This window comes from Diaphorina citri, unplaced genomic scaffold (genome assembly GCF_000475195.1).
Source record: "Diaphorina citri unplaced genomic scaffold, Diaci psyllid genome assembly version 1.1 scaffold920, whole genome shotgun sequence".
NCBI lineage: Eukaryota > Metazoa > Arthropoda > Insecta > Hemiptera > Psyllidae > Diaphorina > Diaphorina citri.
This window is the reverse complement of record NW_007378351.1, coordinates 26,018-46,798: the sequence shown is the minus strand read 5'-3', so window position 1 is coordinate 46,798 and position 20,781 is coordinate 26,018. Positions and strand designations below refer to the sequence as shown.

Here is a 20,781-nt window from a genome sequence, read left to right as displayed (position 1 = left end):
TATCAAGACCGCTTTTCTTGTAAGAGCTAGGTTGTGACTTATATTCCCGCCCGGGGCGGATTCTATCCTAAACAGATAAGGTTCGTTCTCGGAACGGCTGGCTTTCTTCTATCCTGTCTTTCTTCGTTTTCGGGACGATAAGACATTAGCAGTTACAGCTCCCTCTATCCATTCGAATCAAATCTAAAAATAAAGATGATGACTGTCTGTCACTGACTATACAGTCTATAAGAAAATGCTTCATGCTTTGTTGGTCTCTTCTCGCCCATCTCTGATGTGAGGCATACCGCATACTACTTGATGGGCATGCTACGGCACAGACAACACGACTCACGAGTCTAATATACATACAGCAGTTGTTTCATTGATACGACATAAAAACGGCGGTGAAAACACCGATTTTTTTTCTCAATCCCGCAGCACGCGATTGCCTGGATGGTCACCCACTCACCCATCCGGATATCAAAACACGCGCAACGTTGATTAACTTCAGTGATCCATGGGAAACTGATGCGTTCGACATACTATCGCCGCTGGCTAAATCCAATACCTTATCCAATAGGATTCAAATAGGGTAAGAAAGAATGAACCCCAAATGAAATTCGGAAAATGGAGAATGGAAAAGTAGAAGAAGGAGAAGAGGGAGAGAAAGAAAAAGAAAACGGATAGGTAGGTATATTATAGGTAATGTACCATTAGTCCCTAGTGGGCATGCTACGACACAGGCCACAAGCGTCTAATGTAGCAGTTGTTCCTTTGCTACGAAATAAAAACGGCGGTGGAACACTCATCTTTTATATATAAAAAAAAGAGGGAACTAACTGTAACTGTTAAGGTCTTATCGTCCTGAAAGTGAAGAGGAAGACAGGATAGGAGAAAGCCAGTCGTTCCGAGAACGAACATTATCGTCCGTTTAGGATTAATCGAACCCGCGACCTAGCGCTTATATTAGGGCAGAAGCGCTACCCTCCAAAGCCAAGTACCTATGTACCTGAATTTGGAAAGTAGTTACTGTGTCTTTTATCGTACATCTAGAGTGGGACATACTACGGAAGGGACTTTCATGCTACGACGCAGACCCCTAAAGTCCATTGTAGCAAATGTTTCAGTGCTATTCGCTCCGATAGAAAAAGGTAATGAAACACTCATTAAAAAAATATAAAAAAAACTACAAGAACACACGGGAAAACAATTAATTTTATTGACAAATTTACACCTCGAACCCAGGACCATACAGGTTGGAGTCATTAGCACTAGGCCCACAACCATAACCATTATCGTTTGGCTTAACGATTTCCACGGGATACCCTATTAAGAAACGCTTTATCTCCTTCTCTCTCTATTATACCCACAATATCTTTTCTTTATCTCCTTCTCTCTTCTCTCCTTCTCTTCTTCTTCTAAATTCTCTTTCTCCCTTTCACCCTCTCCTTTGTTGCTTTCTCTTTAAAGGTAGGTATGGTGTTGGGATACCTAGGTAGCTAGGTACCTATATCTTTTTCTTCTTCTCTGAATCTGTTTTGTTCATCTTTCTTCTTCCTCTTCTTCTCTCACCTTGTATACTTTGTACATTGCATATTGCATACACAAAATAATTGTCAGGCAGTCATACGATTTTTTTTTTTTTTTAAAGAGGTTTGACAGAGGGAACTGTAACTGCTATGGTCTTATCGTCCCGAAATCGAAGAGAGAAGGAAGACAGAATAGGAGAAAGCCAGCCGTTCCGAGAACGAACATTATCCCATCAGGATAAAATTCGCCCCGGGCGGGAATCGAACCCGCGGTCTAGCGCTTACAAGGCAGACGCACTACCAACTAAGCTAACATAGGCAATACGAATTTCGAGGTGAATAGGTATAATAATATTGAAGTTTATTTTATACCACATTAACAATAAAATGTTCTTTTGGAATAAATCCCTTTAAGTAAACAAACTCACAACAGCCTCGCCAACAAACCCAGTCAGGTATTAAAAGTCGAGTTAAACAAAACCTTACCCAGATAAGTAGGTAGGTATATTAATTTCTCACTCTTGCAGGTATAAGAATAAATAATAATAATAATAATAAAAAAACCTCAAATTCACAACTTTAGTGGATATCACAACATTACTAAGTGCCTCCTTTGCAATCAATTTCCATATTTCAAATCTTCTTACACTGGTAATGCCGCCACTGGTCGCTACTCGATTAAAGTAGCTACTCAATTGTCCTCACGAGGCTGAGTGCACCCCGAACCCCAAGCACAGAGCCGAAAAAAACCTCGGCCCCGCCGGGAATCGAACCCGGACCTCCTGCGTGCAAGCCTAGTGTGATACCCACTCGGCCACGGAGGCTACTATAAGAATAAAATAATAAAAACATTCTAACTAGGTATACAAGGAAAACATACCGAGGTAGGTAAGTAGGTTGGGGTGTACTTGGGTAGGTTGGGTGAGTATGTACTACGTATAGGTATGTATAGCAGGTAGGTAAATTTCATTATGAACAATAGGTACCTACTCGAGCTTTCGAAAAACGAATCAGTGATGCGACAGCATGTTAATTAAAATGGAAACACAAGGAAAAGCTAAACAGAAAGGAAACCAAAACCTTTTCTAAAACCTTTGCTCAAACCTTGTCTTGATGAACATTATAGTAAAAAATAATTAAATGTTATTAACATTGCAAGGGGGGGGGTATAGAATGAAAGATTTGAGGGGAGGAGGAGAAGGGGGGAGAATATTGGGGATAAGGTGGGGAAGTGAAGTTTAGGAACGAAAAGGGGAAGATATGTTTTGAGTAAGAGGAGCAGAAAAGGAGACCTATGTATTTAAATTTAAATGCTACTCCTTTTTCACCTCTTCGTTCTCTTCCTTCTTCTCCTCCTACTCCTTCTTCTCCTTCTTCTTCTTCTCCTCCTCCTTCTTTTCCTCAACCACCTACGTAAGGCCTAATCGTTTAAAAAGTGTAGAGCCTTACCTATATCAATCGTACCTAAACACTTTGCGAGCTGCCCAAATTGAGCTCCCGGTAGTCCCTAGAAAAATTAACTGCCCATTTTTTGTCAAAATCACAAAATTTAAGAGCTATGGGAAAAAAAAACCTAAAAAATTTGGAGCTTTATTCCACAACATATTCTGTGGGTAGGTAGGTATTTGCAGCATTCCTGTTTGAAGTGTAAAAACACAAGGACCCTATTGGTACATAAATATGTAGGTAGGTATATATGATGTGGGATTGTAATAAGAGAAAAATGGGGTGCGGTATACAATATACAATATACATGTAATGCAAGAATAAGAGAGAGAGAGAGAGAGACATAAAGGAGTTTTTTTTTTTTTTTTTTTTTTTTTTTTTAAGATGAGTGTTCCACCGCCGTTTTTATTTCCTAGCAATGAAACAACTGCTACATTAGACGCATGAGACCTGTGTCGTAGCATGCCCATCCCGTAGTATGCCTCTCATAAGATGGGCAAGAAGAGACACAATACCATTTAGGTGCTGGGTCAACACGAGAACACCAGAAAGTAACCCGTTGAAATTTTTGCAATCGAAAAACGAGTACCTACAAATTTTTGTCGATGGTGGGATTCGAACCCGGGACCTTCTACATGGCAAGCAAGCGCGTTACCACTGGACCAACCGTGCCCCCAATCCCCGATGCATTCCTGTTTGAAGTGTAAAAATAAAAACACAAGGACCCTATTGGTACATAAATACGTAGGTAGGTAGGTATATGATGTGGGAATGTAATAAGAGAAAAATGGGGTGCGGTATACAATACACATGTAATGCAAGAATAAGGGAGAGCTTTATAGCAGTTTTCTAACACAAGCCCCCGCGAGCCGCGAAGCCAACATACCTAAAGTCCCTAATTGGAGAGGATTTATGGAACCTATACTTTTTTTTAAGAGGTTTGACAGAGGGAACTTAACTAATAAGGTCTTATCGTCCCGGAAGTGAAAAACTAATACTTAGATATTTTGGATACGTTTTATTATTATTTGTCCATTTATATCATTCTGTCACATTAGAGACTTGGTTTGTACCTAGGGATTAAGTGAAATGTGTTTCAATGTTGTGCTACCAAAAGTATTATTTAACCTAATAGGTATCTCTCAAAGAGTAATAATAAAAGACGTAATGTATTATTTTCTTGTTGAATGTTATTTTCAATTTGGCAGTGTATTTCTTTATTTTCACTCTTCTTTACTTTTTAGCTAAATTCGCTTTAGAAATTGATGAGCTTTTAGCTTTGCCTTTATCCCGAATCGAATGGAGGAGTTTGTTGCAATTGGGAAAATATTTTTGATAAAAGGTCGATTCCTACGTAAAAAGTTGTGAAAAATCCAAATCTGAGGTCAAAACTCCAAAAATATTTTTAATAAAATGTCGATTCCTACGTAAAAAGTTGTGAAAAATCCAAATCTGAGGTCAAAACTCCGAAAAAGGTAATATTATTAATAAAAGGTCAATTCCTACGTAAAAAGTTGTGAAAAATCCAAATCTGAGGTCAAAACTCCGAAAAAGTAACCTTTAAAAGGTCGAAAATTCAATTTTTAATTGCCGTTCTAATGAAAAAGTTCAAAGAGTTGTGACGTCAGATTTCACGTCAAAATGCCCAGAAACGCTTGCGCACAAACAAACGAAGAGTCATGAATTATGACGTCATCGCCTACGGGAGCGTATGCCGTGACGTCAAACTTCACGATTTACCGGTATTTTTTAGATCGATTCATCTCGGTACCTATCTAGAAGTCGTAGAGGAAAAAGAAAAATTCCGTTGGTCCTCATTTTTCCTGCTCTATGACTTTGAAATATCATCCAAGTAAGCGCAACTAATCTATTCGCCTTAGAAATGAGCTTTTAGCTTTGCCTTTATCCCGAATCTAATTCCCGATCTAGAACTTACAAGTCAGACACGCTACCATCCAAGTTAACTAGGCTGGTGAGTGGTGGGGCCTTTGAAGACCTTTATAACGACCTTTTTCCCTGAGTAAAATCTATGCTCATTATTGCGTTGCGTATTGCCTAATCAGAAAGAGATACCAGGCGTTCATACAAAATAGGACAAGAGAAATCGAGAAGAGTCGATGTCGATAGTTCAAAATATCGATTATCGAACGTGATACTCGATAGGTAATATCGAATATCGATTTGTGAGATTCAGATTTCTTGGAAAATTAAAATTTAATTTTTTGAAAATTTCAAGTTTTGAATTTTATCAATTTTCCCATTTATAAAGGATGTAAAAGGAATTTTTCTTTATTTCTAGAAGTGTTGGAACTCAGTGAAGAAGGAACGAGGAAAGTATTTCATCGATTTTCACACCAAAATTGTCACCATATTGATTTTCACACTTGAAATAGGTAGAAGAGATGAAGTTGGAAAGGAAAAACATCTCTACCTTTACAGATTACATTTGAAGGTAAGTTCCAAGCTTTAATGGGCAATTGGGAATGCTAGGGGCATGGTAAAAGATGAGGGACGTACTATGGGATGGGCATACTATGACACAGACCATACGAGTCTAATGTAGCAGTTGTTTCATTGCTAAGAAATAAAATCAGTTGTGATTGCTGAAACACTCAAAAGTAAAGCAGAACTGTGGTAACAGTCATAGTGGGACAGTTGCTAAGCCATTAGATTTATAACTGAGAAGACTGTGACAAAATAAGCTTAGTCAATTTAGAGGACAATCCCAAACATGGGACTTATATCTAGGGTTGCCAACTTTTTTTTCAGCATAGGTATAAGTAAAGAGTGTGTTTCTCATGTAAAGGGAAATGTTTTAATACTTATGTACATGGGTTTCTGTGGCGAACACCATGGAATATGCTTTAGAAGTCAGGGGGTTAAGTAATGTTGAAAATTCATATCTCCTCGGTGAAAGTGCCACTGAGGGGAATAATAAAATACAGCTCAAGACCTAAGTACAATGAAAATGATGTATTGACAACACCCTTATTTTTTCTGTTATAGATGAACAAGAAGAAGCATCTACCCAAATAAAATCATAATGGAAGACAGGGATCAGCCGAATGCAGTCCCGCTTGAGGACCCAATCCATGGTGAATCACATGTAACACCATCTTGTAGTTCTCTCCTTTGTCCGTCCACCGCCTTGTCACTTCCCTCCACTGCCTCACAACCACACAAATCTAACCCCGCCCCAGATGATATACCCACATGCAGTTCCTCCTTGTCACTTTCACCAATCCATGGTGAATCACATGTAACACCATCTTGTAGTTCTCTCCTTTGTCCGTCCACTGCCTCACAACCACACAAATCTAACCCCGTCCTAGATGATATACCCACATGCAGTTCCTCCTTGTCACTTTCGAAGTCCTCCAGTTCCCCTGAAGATCAACTTGATGAGAAAATTCGCACTAAAATCAACGACCTCAACCAGACCTTCCTCCGCATTATCAACAGCCTCAAAATCATGAACGTCCGGAATCGGAACAGTGGCCAGAGTAATCTGGTGTCCAACGGTCAGATGTTGTCTCTATTTGATGATTTCCTCAACATTTCCCATCGTGTCGTAGCATGCCCATCCCGTAGTATGCCTCTCATCAGATGGGCGAGAAGAGACACAATACTTCCCATTTAGGTGCTAGGTCAACATGAGAACACCAGAAAGTAACCCGTTGAAATATTTGCAATTAAAAAACGAGTACAATTTTTTGTCAATGGTGGGACTCAAACCCGGGACCTTCTGCATGGCAAGCAAGCTAGCTTAATCATGAATCATATTATTAGCTAGCTTAATAATATTAGCTAGCTTAATCAAGTAAAGCCATATTTTATTATGGTGACTCTTTTTAGATTCAACAAGATTCAACCTAAGAGCTTCCACTTTGGACGTCCATACTTTCTGCCCCCAGGCCTCTAATGTATTTTCAATGGTTGTCTGAAAGAGGGCCTCTGAGTGAAATTTTGCTATTTCTTTATGTAAAATACAAAGAATTACTTAAAGAGTGTGTTTCTCATGTAAAGGGAAATGTTAATACTTATGTACATGGGTTTCTGTGGTGAACACCATGGAATATGCTTTAGAAGTCAGGGGGTTAAGTAATGTTGAAAATTCATATCTCCTCGGTGAAAGTGCCACTGAGGGGAATAATGAAATACAGCTCAAGACCATTGAATGATGCTTATTTAGGTGTTTTATTGTAACTTTTACAATATCTCTAACCGTTTAGTCGGTATAGCTGAAAACCGTCAAAAAACGGTCTAAAACCGCCAAAAAGCTGTTAAAAAAAAACCGCCAACCAATCTCAACCAAACTTTTTGTGAACTACATACCAAATTTCAAGTCTCTAGCTCATACCATTCCCGAGATATTGTCAAATTACACCGAAAATCGCCAAAAAGCGATTGAATTTTCTCTTCATTTCACTCATCTCTTTCTTTGTGAAGCTTTTAAGCTCAAATTTAGGCAACGGAACGTTCATTTTCACACGTGTTATCTTCTAGCTGATCTATTTTGTCATGAATGGTGATGAATCTCCACGAGTTTATAGAAGTATGTGAGTGCCATCAACTACAAACTCTATGTGTTTAACATAAACTCATTTGAGTTGAGCCAAGGCATTGACAAGGACAATAGGAAGCACAAGAAGTATGACAACACCCTTATTTTTTCTGTTATAGATGAACAAGAAGAAGCATCTACCCAAATAAAATCATAATGGAAGACAGGGATCAGCCGAGTGCAGTCCCTCTTGAGGACCCAATCCATGGTGAATCACATGTAACACCATCTTGTAGTTCTCTCCTTTGTCCCTCCACTGCCTCACAACCACACAAATCTAACCCCGTCCTAGATGATATACCCACATGCAGTTCCTCCTTGTCACTTTCGAAGTCCTCCAGTTCCCCTGAAGATCAACTTGATGAGAAAATTCGCACTAAAATCAATGACCTCAACCAGACCTTCCTCCGCATTATCAACAGCCTCAAAATCATGAATGTCCGGAATCGGAACAGTGGCCAGAGTAATCTGGTGTCCAACGGTCAGATGTTGTCTCTATTTGATGATTTCCTCAACATTTCCCATTTGTTGAACATCAAGATCAACTACCTGTACAATACCTATGTCTCAAGGAGCTCGGTAAAGAAGTATGTGAGTGCCATCAACTACAAACTCTATGTGTTTAACATAAACTCATTTGAGTTGAGCCAAGGCATTGACAAGGACAATAGGAAGCACAAGAAGTATCAGATCCTACATGATTTGAACATATCGGAGATGACTAACAACGTGAAGCTGTTCAACTTTGTTGATGATGTTGCCGTAAATCCAGCTGGCTCTGAGGAAAGCAAAGATGTGACAGCAAACAGGGGACAGTCAAGTGTAGAACATCTGTTAGCTGAAAAAGCAAATGAGAAACCCAGTATTAAGCCAGGACACCTAGAACATACTTGTGAAATACCAGAATCCAGTTGTGCCAAACAGTTCCCAATAGACAAAAGCAACAAAGACAGCACCAATTCAATCCACAAGTTGTCAAAACTTTATCTTCATTTATCCAGGCAATCCGCTGTCGAATCCCATCCTCGTCGCCATATTGTATCTGGTGGGTCTTAGGAATGCAGAACAGAAGGGTTTATTCTTTTACACAAAGTAACTTTTATTTTTTAACATTTTAAACATTTAACACAAAAACACACTGTACAAAATCAGATCATTTCAAAATGGCCAACTCCCTTACAACAGTTCTAGTCAAGAAGCTCAAACAGTTGTGACGTCACAATGGGCAGTAACGCTTGCGCACAACGAACGAAGCGGGAGTCAGAATCTTTCGTCGCCATATTGTATCTGGTGGGTCTTAGGAATAAGAACAGAAAAAGGTTTTCTTATTTTTTACACATAGTAATTTTTATTTTAATTTTTTAACATTTAACACAAAACACACTGTACAAAATCAGATCATTTCAAAATGGCCAACTCCCTTACAACAGTTCTAATCAAGAAGTTCAAACAGCTGTGACGTCACAATGGGCAGAAGCGCTTGCGCACAACGAACGAAGCGGGAGTCAGAATTATGACGTCATCGCCTACAACGTGACGTCAAAGAAAACCCTTGACACTGTGTTAACTCTCAGTGATGAGATCGGCCATTAGTAATGCTGGGATATCCACAAAAGTTGTGAAAAGGTTCTGCTTTGACACAACTAAATTATTCACAATATGTATTACTCGTTATATGAAAGTCCTGATGGGATAATGTTCGTTCTCGGAACGGCTGGCTTTCTCCTATCCTGTCTTCCTTCTATCTTCGATTTCGGGACCATAAGACCATAGCAGTTACAGTTCCCTCTGTCAAACCTCTTAGAAAAAAAAAAAAATACTGGCCTGTGTACATCAACTGGGTGACGTCAAAGAAAACCCTTGACACTGTGTTAACTCTCAGTGATGAGATCGGCCATTAGTAATGCTGGGATATCCACAAAAGTTGTGTAAAGGCTCTGCTTTAACACACTTAAATTATTCACAATATGTATTACTCGTATATGAAAGAAAGAAAATGACAACTCACCAGTTCTTTCCTTCTTCTCAGCCTCCGCGGTTTCATACGGACTCACAACAGAGAGAACCTCGGTTCGAATCTCGTCGGAGTACGGGAGAGGCTTGAGTAGGAATCCGTTCGGATATTTGCCATCCGACAGATGCGGTAGTAGGGCGGCCAGACGTGGTTTACCTACAATAGAAATTAAAATTAATAAATGCCGTTTCTTTGTGTTATTATATCACAACTTTGATGCTCACTGCAGCATGGTAGGATTTTTCCACGTGGTTTTCCTACAATAGAAATTAAAATAAATAAATGCCGTTTCTTTGTGTTATTATATCACAACTTTGATGCTCACTGCAGCATGGCAGGATTTTTCCGGAGGATAAAATTCCATACCTCGGCTGGGATTGAACCCACGCCCTCCTGTTTACCAGGCGAGCGCCTTGACTACTACACCACCGAGGTAAGAGCTAAGAAAGTTTGGTGAGCTTTCGAGAATACTCAGATGCCCATCATCAGAACAAGAGCTAGTCTAGTTAGCTTGGAAGCTTGGAGGGTAGCGCGCCTGCCTTATAAGCGCTAGGTCGTCGGGTTCGATTCCTGTCCCGAGCGAACATTGTTCAAAACGATACAAAAATTTGTACTCGTTTTTCGATTGCAAATATTTCAACGGGCTACTTTCTAGTGTTCTCGTGTTGACCCAGCATCTAAATGGGAAATATTGTGTCTCTTGTCCCCCATCTGATGAGAGGCATACTACGACATGGGCATGCTACGACACAGACCACACGCGTCTAATCTAGCAGTTGTTTCATGACTACGAAATAAAAACGGAGGTGAAAAACTCATCTTGAAAAATAAAATGATTTGTTCCAGGAACGGAAGTGGTGAAAGCCAAGGCTGGCGCTGGTTCCGCCACCCTGTCCATGGCATATGCGGGTGCCCGGTTTGCTTTCTCTCTCATCCGACGGAAGTGGTGAAAGCCAAGGCTGGCGCTGGTTCGGCCACCCTGTCCATGGCATATGCGGGTGCCCGCTTTGCTTTCTCTCTCATCCGAGGACTCAAGGGTGAATCCAATGTGATTGAGTGTGCCTATGTCAAATCCGATGTGACAGAAGCCAGCTACTTCTCTACCCCCCTCCATCTTGGTGTAAGTAGAGCAAGTAGAATAGGGGATATGTTAAGGCTCGTTCCCACTTGTGAGCTTCACACGATTTTTCGCCCAATGTTTACCTACCATGCTGGCATCAGTCGCTATGTGCTTATATATTGTACATAGCTACTCATTTTCCTCACGAGGCTGAGTCGGTCCCGCAACAGCCAGTCACGGAATCAAACATTTGCATGATACAAATTTCTTGACCCCGCCGGGAATCGAGCGCAATGATCACTATACCATGGGAGCTCATTAGCTGACATGAGACCTTAGTTGTCACAGCTTCCTCTATCAAACCTCTTCAAAGCACAGGTATATTCAAGCATTTCTAGCCTCTATATCCATTTCCAGGCACTTTGGCTCCCACCTTCTAGCAGTTAGAAGCGATGAACCAAAAAAAAAAGATAATAATAGTAAAAAGACAACTCACCCATCTTGGCGTACACAACACTGCACAGGGGCACGCGGCCCAGCGCCGCACACTTCTGGAGGAGAAGGCCCGCTGGTTGATGGCCCTCAGGCGTGGCCGGTACCAAGAAGGCACTATGGCCCGCCTGATGATGCGGTTTGCTGGATTCATTTTGATCTGTAAGGGCAGAATTATGAAATATAGTACAATATTTTTATTATACTTCTGTGTTGTGAGATTTGACAAGGCGCCTATCTCATGGTGTTGTAAGTTGTAAGGATTGAGGTTTGAACCTTTTGCATGCCCAGAAAAAATGTCTGGGCTTGTTCCATGTCCTTACGGATACTCGGTGTACTTATTACAGAGAATTATGAAATAAGATCCCAGTCCCAGCTTACTTCCCTACTGGTTCCCAAACTGTTCATATGAATGGTTCCTGTGTCATATGGAATGCAGTCAGTTTCATCAACAGTAATGAGGCCACAGCTGTGATTTTACTCATAACTGGGGTTTTAACACCCATTTATCAAACTACCCAGCTACTTCACATTGAGCCTGAGTGGAACTAGGGTATAACTGGTGTTACATCTAAGATAAAATGGATGGATGGTTATCCATCCATGTACCAACCATGCCCAATGTTTTTAACTTAAAAGACTGCTGTATTCGTTCTTACCAGCTTACCTTTGGCCTTTTTATGAAAAATTTTAATAGGTACCGAATACCCGAATACCGAAACCACCTTCTTCCTTCTTTTCTTTATCTACAACGTACAACCGAAACCGAAAATTTTGAAATTTTGAAAATTCGCGCCATTTGTGACAACCCGATCGCAAGTATAGGGTAATGGAAAGTCGCGTGATATTCATCTCGTGATTTCCGCCCGCGAAATTTTTAAAAATGCCAGACGAAAAATAATCCCGAATCGGACAGTTTTCACAGCAAAATCAGAAGATTCCTTTGGGAAAATCAAGTCTAATCAAAGCGAAAGTGTACTGTGTAGTGAAGAGCGTACAGGAATTGCAGTAATTCATTTAACACTTTGAAATTTGGTACTTGATCTCTCCAGAGTAAGTATGTGTTTAAAACGTATGATCCTAAAACCTAATCTACCAGAAGAAAAATGTTAATCCAAAGTCATCCTAGAGACCACAGACAGTTCTGATACTTCTGATAAGAGAAAAACCCATGAAAAACCAGAATGAAGGAACACTATTTTCCTTTTTGGTAAGTACTGGTTTGACAGAGGGAACTTTAACTGCTATGGTCTTATCGTCCCGAAATCGAAGAGAGAAGGAAGACAGGATAGGAGAAAGCCAGCCGTTCCGAGAACGAACATTATCCCATCAGGATAAAATCCGCCCCGAGCGGGAATCGAACCCGCGGCCTAGCGCTTACAAGGCAGACGCACTACCAACTAAGCTAAGTAGGCTGGCAATCCCTTACCTTTAACTTTGGTAGAGTAAGATACTTCGTTCGGCAGCACCAATTCTCCATCGTTCTTGGTTTCGAGGACTGTGCTGGACTGAACTGTCTGATTGTCTTCCCGACTCACATAGGTAGAGGCGGGGGACAGGCCTGTTCTCCCCCGGATAATGTTGTAGGCGGCCATCTCTATTTCTAGACCGTCTGAAACAAGCATTTTGTCGAGAATTAACTACAAGAATCCAACCCGTTGAGATATTTGCAATCGGCATGATAGTGCAATTTCTTATCAATGCGATGGTGGGTATCGAAGTTTCTACATGTGCATTACTACTGGGCTGACGGGCCCTTGTTGGTATAAGAAGGCCATCGGCTATTATAAACGCCATATCTCAGTATGTCACTGCGACCTGGACCTTACTTAAGTACACTATAGTTGGAAATACAGGCCTGTTCTCCCCCGGATAATGTTGTAGGCGGCCATCTTTATTTCTAGACCGTCTGAAACAAGCATTTTGTCGAGAATTAACTACAAGAATCCAACCCGTTGAAATATTTGCAATCGGCATCATAGTGCAATTTCTTATCGATGCGATGGTGGGTATCGAAGTTTCTACATGTGCATTACTACTGGGCTAACGGGCCCTTGTTGGTATAAGAAGGCCATCGGCTATAATAAACGCCATATGTCAGTATGTCACTGCGACCTGGTTAGATCTTTTGTGACTTAACTGTGCCCTTACTTAAGTACGCTATAGTTGGAAATACGCTTCGGCATGGGATGTATTATTATTTGACCATCTTTAAGAAGATGTCCCAGCATATGTCGGCATTAATTCAACTCCTTGGACTCTGGTTGTCTTTTGGACGCTGGTCTGTCCATATTAATAGGGGCTTTTTACGTACCTCCCAGGCACAAATTCAGACGGCGAAAGCATCGAACCGTGTTCTTATGTGTGTTAATAGCGTTGACTATGGATTCTACCGTGTTGAATTCGCCAGGCTCGGTCCACTCATCAGAGGACAGGTTGTTCGCCCGCACCAGGACCTCCTTGTAGAGGGACGAGTAGTTGAACGTCCCTGGAAATGTGTTGATACTATCATTAAGTTAACCCTTATCTTGGCACTGTATCCATTTGGATAGAGTAGAATTAGTATAAGTAGCCCAGCCAAGTACTTTTTACTGAATATTACTGATACATGTATTATTCTTTAACCCATCAAATATACGAGACCTTGTTTAGACTGCTGGGGTAAAGGGACTTTTCAATCCTATTCGGGCAGGAATCCATTAAAAAAAAAAAAAAAAAAAAAAAAACGCTTCGGCACGGGATGTATTATTATTTGACCATCTTTAAGAAGATGTCTCAGCATATGTCGGCATTAATTCAACTCCTTGGACTCTGGTTGTCTATTTTCCATATTAATGGGGGCTTTTTACGTACCTCCCAGGCACAAATTCAGACGGCGAAAGCATCGAACCGCGTTCTTATGTGTGTTAATAGCGTTGACTATGGATTCTACCGTGTTGAATTCGCCAGGCTCGGTCCACTCATCAGAGGACAGGTTGTTCGCCCGCACCAGGACCTCCTTGTAGAGGGACGAGTAGTTGAACGTCCCTGGAAATGTGTCGATACTATCATTAAGTTAGCCCTTATCTTGGCACTGTATCCATTTGGATAGAGTAGAATTAGTATAAGTAGCCCAGCCAAGTACTTTTTACTGAATATTACTGATACATGTATTGTTCTTTAACCCATCAAATACACCAGACTTTGTTTAGACTGCTGGGGTAAAGGGATTTTTCAGTCCTATTCGGGCAGGATAAACAAGGTATATTCTATTCTAGTTGGTTACTTTGTTTTCTGTGTCCGTGAGATAGGCATGGCACCTATCTTACGGTGTTGGAAGAATGGAAGGATTGTGGTTTAAAAAACCCTTGGAGGCCCAGAAACATAATCAATTAGTTTCCAGACCTTGTTTAGACTGCTGGGGTAAAGGGACTTTTCAGTCCTATTCGGGCAGGATAAACAAGGTATATTCTATTCTATTCTAGACTAGTTGGTTACAATGGTTACTTTGTTTTCTGTGTCCGTGAGATAGGCATGGCACCTATCTTACGGTGTTGGAAGAATGGAAGGATTGAGGTTTAAAAACCCCTTGGAGGCCCAGAAACATAATCAATTAGTTTCTTATGCGCTTATGCCAGCCATTCATGCTCAGACCATCTGATAGACAGACCACGGTCTGTAAGGTCTGAGAGTGAGTGACGGAAAAATCTTGAGACCTAAGTCTCTCAAACCGTCTGACAGACCTGAGTAGGGCCAGCAACAAGCGATTGCCCACATTGGTCACTCATTCTGATATCAATTACGTGCAATGTTTTTTAACTTCAGTAATCCATTTGGAACTTGTTCTTCCAACGTCTTGAAAGTAGTCCTTATGCATGCCACTCACACGCAGACTGTCTGAGAGACCTAGGTCTAAAGTTTTTCCCGCCACAAACGTTCCGGTCTGTGAAACCGTGGTCTGTCAGACCTTCTGACAGACTCCTGAGTGGAAGGTAACCACTAAGCGAGGTTAACGCCAGAGACGTTCTCTACCACCTAACCCTTAGAACTCCATTATTATGTGGTCAAATTCTCAAATAAATGAGGATAAAATTTCATGCCTTGGCTGGGATCGAGCCCACGCTCTCCTGTTTACCAGGCGAGCGTCTTGACCACTACGCCACCGAGGCATGAATAACTCACCCAATCCTATCACAGTCAAACTGGTTTTCTTCTGAGTGCCCATGTCGTTGGCTTGTTGCAATACTAGCTTGTAGTCTTCCTTAGGGAAATCCACTGGTGTGAACATCACTATGCAATGATGGCTTATCTGGAACAAAAAAGGAAGGAATTTTTATAGTTGTGTTAAGCATACTTAAATGCTTGTCAGAAGTATTGTTCCCCAATTATTACATCTAGATTCTAGATAAATGAATAAAATAACTTATAAGGAAAAGAGTTCTATTCTTCCTCTTCTTTTTCTTCACCTTCTCCCGTGTTCAGACAGGGTCGGCGTTTCTTGTCAGCATCTCAATCAGTCCTAGCTAGGGTGATTGCTTTTAGACGTTTGGTTCATTAGTTATTAGGTCTCTTTCAGGTCACCTGATTTCTGCCATACACTGTCAGGAAGACCTGACTTAATCAGGTGTAACCGTCAGGTGTACCTGATAGTGAGTGGCTGGCCTTAAGCGTGTTTATCTTACCTTTACACTGACTTTTTCCACCAAAGACTGACAATGCCAGAGCGTATTCTTGAGCACATTCTTGCTACTCAGAGTGGCGGCCATGTTGGAATCACAGACATATTTCTTGATTTCGTCCTACTCAGAGTGGCGGCCATGTTGGAATCGCAGACATATTTCTTGATTTCGTCCAGCTGGTGGGATTCAATCAGTTTCTCAAGCTTTATGATTTTCTCCGCATTCAAATCACCTGGAAGAGAAAGAAAATTAACAAAGTGAGTTCCAACTTTTAAACTTGAAGACTTCGCATTTATAGTTGAAAAAAAAAAAATGAATAAAACAGGGTTTGATAGAGGGAACTTAACTGCTAAATAAGGTCTTATTGTCCCGGAAGCAAAGAGAGAAGGAAGACAGGACAGGAGAAAGTTGTTCCAAGGACAAACCTTATCTGTTGAGGATGGGATTTTGATTTATTCCAACAAAAACAAAAAATGCTCATTGATCAAAAAAAAAAAAAAAAAAAAAAAAAAATGATGGAGGAACTTTATCAAAAACATATACCTTAGAATCCCAATATCAAAAAAAGGGAACCTGATACAATACCGAGAACAAACCTTGTCTTCCGGCTAGACATAGGTAAGTAATTGTCTTCACAACATTTATTTCTTACTTACCTAGTGGTATGAAGTTAGTGATGTGTTCAAAATTAGTGGATGTGATGTCATTTGTATTGAAGAGGACAATGCTTATAAGATCGGTTTTACTTTCCCTCACACATTTCATCAGGATGTTCCTAATAGCTTTGAGTGACATCAGGATGAATTTATCACTGTTGTTAAACATTGCTTCCTTGGCATCAATTACAAATGAGAACATGCGTCTCCCAGTATCATACAGATCTCGTTTTGATCCTTCCTCCTCCTCTTCATCACTCGAGAGATTGTCCGCACTCCATAGGGCTGGATTCATTTTGATCTGTAAGGGCAGAATTATGAAATATAGTACAATATTTTTATTATACTTCTGTGTTGTGAGATTTGACAAGGCACCTATCTCATGGTGTTGTAAGTTGTAAGAAGGATTGAGGTTTGAACCCTTTGCATGCCCAGAAAAAATGTCTGGGCTTGTTCCATGTCCTTACAGATATTTGGTGTACTTATTACAGAGAATTATGAAATAAGATCCCAGTCCCAGCTTACTTCCCTACTGGTTCCTGGTCATATGGAATGCAGTCAGTTTCATCAACAGTAATGAGGCCACAGCTGTGATTTTACTCATAACTGGGGTTTTACCACCCATTTATCAAACTACCCAGCTACTTCACATTGAGCCTGAGTGGAACTAGGGTATAACTGGTGTTACATCTAAGATAAAATGGATGGATGGTTATCCATCCATGTACCAACCATGCCCAATGTTTTTAACTTAAAAGACTGCTGTATTCGTTCTTACCTTTGGCCTTTTTATGGAAAGAAAAATTTAATAGGTACCGAATACCGAAACCACCTTCTTCCGAAGTTCTTCCTTCTTTTTATCTACAACCGAAACCGAAAATTTTGAAATTTTGAAAATTCGCGCCATTTGTGACAACCCGATCGCAAGTATAGGGTAATAGAAAGTCGCGTGATATTCATCTCGTGATTTCCGCCCGCGAAATTTTTAAAAATGCCAGATGAAAAATAATCCCGAATCGGACAGTTTTCACAGCAATATCAGTAGATTCCTTTTCCTTTGGGAAAATCAAATCTAATCAAAGCGAAAGGTTTGGATAAGTCCTTCTATGGGGACAGACAGACAGACAGACCGACTGACAGACACCGAAGCGAATACAATAGTCCGTCCCTTATACCTTTTTATTACTATTGTAATAATAAAGGAAGGACGGACTAAAAATGAAGGAAGTTACGCTCCTAAAGAGCCCCAGAGGGAGAAAAAAAATGGGGGAAAAAATTAAAGTACAGTCAAACCTAAATATCTAAGTAGAAGAAACCTGGATAGATTGAAAAAAAAAAATCGTGACCCCTTCATTTGTAATTGGGAAACCTGGTTAAGTGCGAAAAAATTGCCTGTCCGGTCCCTTGGAATCCCAATTATACTGGTTCCACTGTACATGCACTTTTTTTACTTTCTATTATTACTTTCCTTATCCTATAGGAAGGAAGGAAATGTAATCGGTAAAATTTTCTACGGTCATTTTTTAGTGACAAAACACGTTTTGAGGTCCATAGGACCAAATCCAAAGTTTCAGCAATTAGTGCACGGGAAATTTCAGGCTTTTGTCCTTGCTGTGTAAAGTCCTCCAGCCAGACACCAACCTCAGTGGTGTAGTGGTTCACGCGTCGGACTTTAGATATGGAGTTTGGTGGTTCAAGTCCAATTCAAGTCATAAAATTTATCCAGGTGTAATAATATTAGGGAACGATATTTGTGACAAGCATTTGAATATGGTTAACCTTAACATAGTTGAAAATTTCGTTCCTTTCTTTCAATTATTCCAGAATGAAGAAGCAGCGAGGTGCATGAAAGAGTTGAAGAGTAAGATTGAAGAGATGGGCGGAGTGGAAAAGGATCTGGAGTTGAAACTGACTCACACCGGTGAGAACCTGGCCAAGACAGAGACCATGTTGAAGGAGAAGTTAGCTGAGATTGAGACTGGCAAGGAAACTCTACACAGGTTAGTGGCTAGTATAATTTCTTTCGTACTCATCATTTTGATAATGAGTGAGTATTTTTTTTTTTTTTTTTCTCTCTCGACACTCGAGTGACAAAGTGACGTTCAATATTGCACCACTTTGGCTGGGGCCACAATGTGAGTTTAAACTCTCTTTAAATTTAACTTTTGAAGTAAACAATCTATCTGGCTGTTTCATAAAAAAAAAAAAAAACCAGTTCCAAGAGTTGAATCTCACTGTGTGGACCCCGCCATTATGCACACAAAAACAGAAATGTCAATATGTATTTCTATTTCAATTACCATTCATCCAGAATGAAGATCTACTGGATGAAGAGAAAACATGATAAGAAGTAAGAACTACGTGGTCCTCTGTAGGCCGAAACAAACCAAAAAAAAAAAAAAAAAGCTGAGATTGAGACTGGCAAGGAAACTCTACACAGGTTAGTGGCTAGTATAATTTCTTTCGTACTCATCATTTTGATAATGAGTGAGTGAGTTTTTTTTTCGACACTCGAGTGACAAAGTGACGTTCAATATTGCACCACTTGTGGCTGGGGCCACAATGTCAGTTTAAACTCTCTTTAAATTTAACTTTTGGAGTAAACAATCTATCTGGCTGTTTCATGAAAAAAAAGTAATAATAAATAAATAAAATCAGTTCCAAGAGTTGAATCTCACTGTGTGGACCCCGCCATTATGCACACAAAAACAGAACTGTCAATATGTATTTCTATTTCAATGTCCACAGGTTGGAGATCACCGTTCGCACTCTGGAGAACCAGCAGAAAGACACCAACGAGAAGGTGGCCAAACTAGAAGAAGAGAAACGAGAGCTAGAGACCAGATTGGAACAGGAGATGAAGGCGAAGGAAGAAGTACAGGAATTGAATAGAAGTGAGAACTCGGTGATTGAGGAGTTGAAGAAGAAAATCGCCGCTTCTGAGCTGATTATTACTCAGGTAGGTCGATTACAGAACTACAAGAAATAAGACGAAAACTAAGGTGGAGAGATAAAGTTGAGGAAGACTTGGAAAAAAAAAGATGGAGAAAGAAGAGAAACGAGAGCTAGAGACCAGATTGGAACAGGAGATGAAGGCGAAGGAAGAAGTACAGGAATTGAATAGAAGTGAGAACTCGATGATTGAGGAGTTGAAGAAGAAAATCGCCGCTTCTGAGCTGATTATTACTCAGGTAGGTCGATTACAGAGATTCAACTAAGAAAAAAGTAGAGAACTGCCGATCCAGTGGAAGGGAAAGAGAAACGAAAATTGAGGTGGAGAGATAAGTTTGAGGAAGACTTGGAAAAAAAAAAACGGAGGAGACATTAGGTTGAAGAAGAAAATCGCCGCTTCTGAGCTGATTATTACTCAGGTAGGTCGATTACAGAGATTCAACTAAGAAAAAAGTAGAGAACTGTCGATCCAGTGGAAGGGAAAGAGAAACGAAAATTGAGGTGGAGAGATAAGTTTGAGGAAGACTTGGAAAAAAAAACGGAGGAGACATTAGACAGGAGGGTATGGAGGATAAAGGAGAGTAACGTCGACCTCAAAAGAAGAAGGAGGAAATTAAATAAATAGACGGAATGATCGCCTGAGGAAATCTCCACCATCCACTCCGGCACCTATTTTCATATTATTTTATTGGTTTAATGTCACTGTGAAGGGTTGGTCATGAGTCATGGGTGCTTACTCTCTGTTTGGCGACAAGCTATCCACCTCCTTACATTAACCTCACCCAGCCTGGTGGCAGGGAAAAGTAATGTGAAACAACTTATCTGAATCTATCTATTCTATTTACAGGTGAACGAGAAAGTGAGTCAAGCCTCCGTGGAAAACGACCGGCTCAAACTTACAAACGAGCAGATACAAAAGCACAACGAAGCCCTGGCCACGGAAATCCAAACCATCAACCAAGATGCCGCCAAGCAAATCCAAGCCCTGGAAGCCAAATACGAAACCCTTTCCGAGCAAATGAACGCTGGCGACGAGGAAAAGAATAATAAACTGAATGAACTACACAACCTGCTGAGCGAAAAAGAAAAGCTAATCGAGGATTTGGACAAAGATCCCGAAAAAAACAAAAAAAAAAAAAAAAAAGTCTAATCCTACATCAGTATAGTGGTGGATTAATGGACTTTCTTTAGACCACTCATCCTGTTTAATGTACTAGATAGGTAGCACAGCAAATCCTATGTATCGTCCAAGGACCCCTACTAGGATGAAAATTCCCCCCTATGTAATCCTATGTATCGTCCAAGTAAATCCTATGTATAATCATTTTCTTTTTACCTACTGCCCATATCAGTAGGGTAGATATTAATTATGTACTAATATACAACTTCACTATTAGATTAGATCAAAACAATTTTTTTTTCCAGGTT

At 40.3% G+C, this 20,781-nt stretch overlaps 3 protein-coding genes across 3 annotated transcripts in view; 2 read left to right on the top strand and 1 right to left on the bottom strand.

Annotated features, from left to right (window-relative positions):
* The window catches only part of LOC103513073 (malate dehydrogenase, mitochondrial-like), a 20,188-nt gene extending 9,533 nt beyond the window's left edge, over positions 1 to 10,655 (top strand). Inside the window, exon 3 of the mRNA XM_008477884.3 lies at positions 10,382 to 10,655. Within this exon, the coding sequence (XP_008476106.1) occupies positions 10,382 to 10,485 (104 nt within the window). The 3' untranslated portion in view covers positions 10,486 to 10,655. The remainder of the gene's footprint in view (positions 1 to 10,381) is intronic.
* A 1,827-nt stretch (positions 10,656 to 12,482) lies between these two features.
* On the bottom strand, positions 12,483 to 17,304 carry LOC103513072. Its single transcript, XM_026826366.1, has 7 exons — positions 17,180 to 17,304; positions 16,402 to 16,702; positions 15,919 to 15,977; positions 15,749 to 15,865; positions 15,249 to 15,375; positions 13,941 to 14,114; positions 12,483 to 12,699 (listed from the first exon to the last, which is right to left on the bottom strand). The coding sequence occupies exons 2-7, from the start codon at positions 16,694 to 16,696 to the stop codon at positions 12,488 to 12,490; spliced, it is 984 nt and encodes a 327-aa protein (XP_026682167.1). The 5' UTR covers positions 16,697 to 16,702; positions 17,180 to 17,304; the 3' UTR covers positions 12,483 to 12,487.
* Positions 17,305 to 18,198: 894 nt separating this feature from the next.
* Positions 18,199 to 20,503, top strand: LOC103513071 (protein Hook homolog 1-like). Its single transcript, XM_008477882.2, has 3 exons — positions 18,199 to 18,401; positions 19,150 to 19,360; positions 20,201 to 20,503. The coding sequence occupies exons 1-3, from the start codon at positions 18,247 to 18,249 to the stop codon at positions 20,501 to 20,503; spliced, it is 669 nt and encodes a 222-aa protein (XP_008476104.1). The 5' UTR covers positions 18,199 to 18,246.
* The last annotated feature ends 278 nt before the right edge of the window (positions 20,504 to 20,781 follow it).

Bases quoted from the DNA above. Each gene is read 5' to 3' on its own strand.
- LOC103513072 (XM_026826366.1), bottom strand. From the start codon at position 16,696: ATGAATCCAGCCCTATGGAGTGCGGACAATCTCTCGAGTGATGAAGAG. The intron at 15,376-15,748 runs GTAAGATAAACA...TTTTTGTTCCAG, and splicing joins TGGAAAAAGTCAGTGTAAAG to ATAAGCCATCATTGCATAGT. The intron at 12,700-13,940 runs GTACGTAAAAAG...TGCTTGTTTCAG, and splicing joins TCTGAATTTGTGCCTGGGAG to ACGGTCTAGAAATAGAGATG.
- LOC103513071 (XM_008477882.2), top strand. From the start codon at position 18,247: ATGAAAGAGTTGAAGAGTAAGATTGAAGAGATGGGCGGAGTGGAAAAG. The intron at 18,402-19,149 runs GTTAGTGGCTAG...CAATGTCCACAG, and splicing joins GGCAAGGAAACTCTACACAG to GTTGGAGATCACCGTTCGCA. The intron at 19,361-20,200 runs GTAGGTCGATTA...TTCTATTTACAG, and splicing joins CTGAGCTGATTATTACTCAG to GTGAACGAGAAAGTGAGTCA.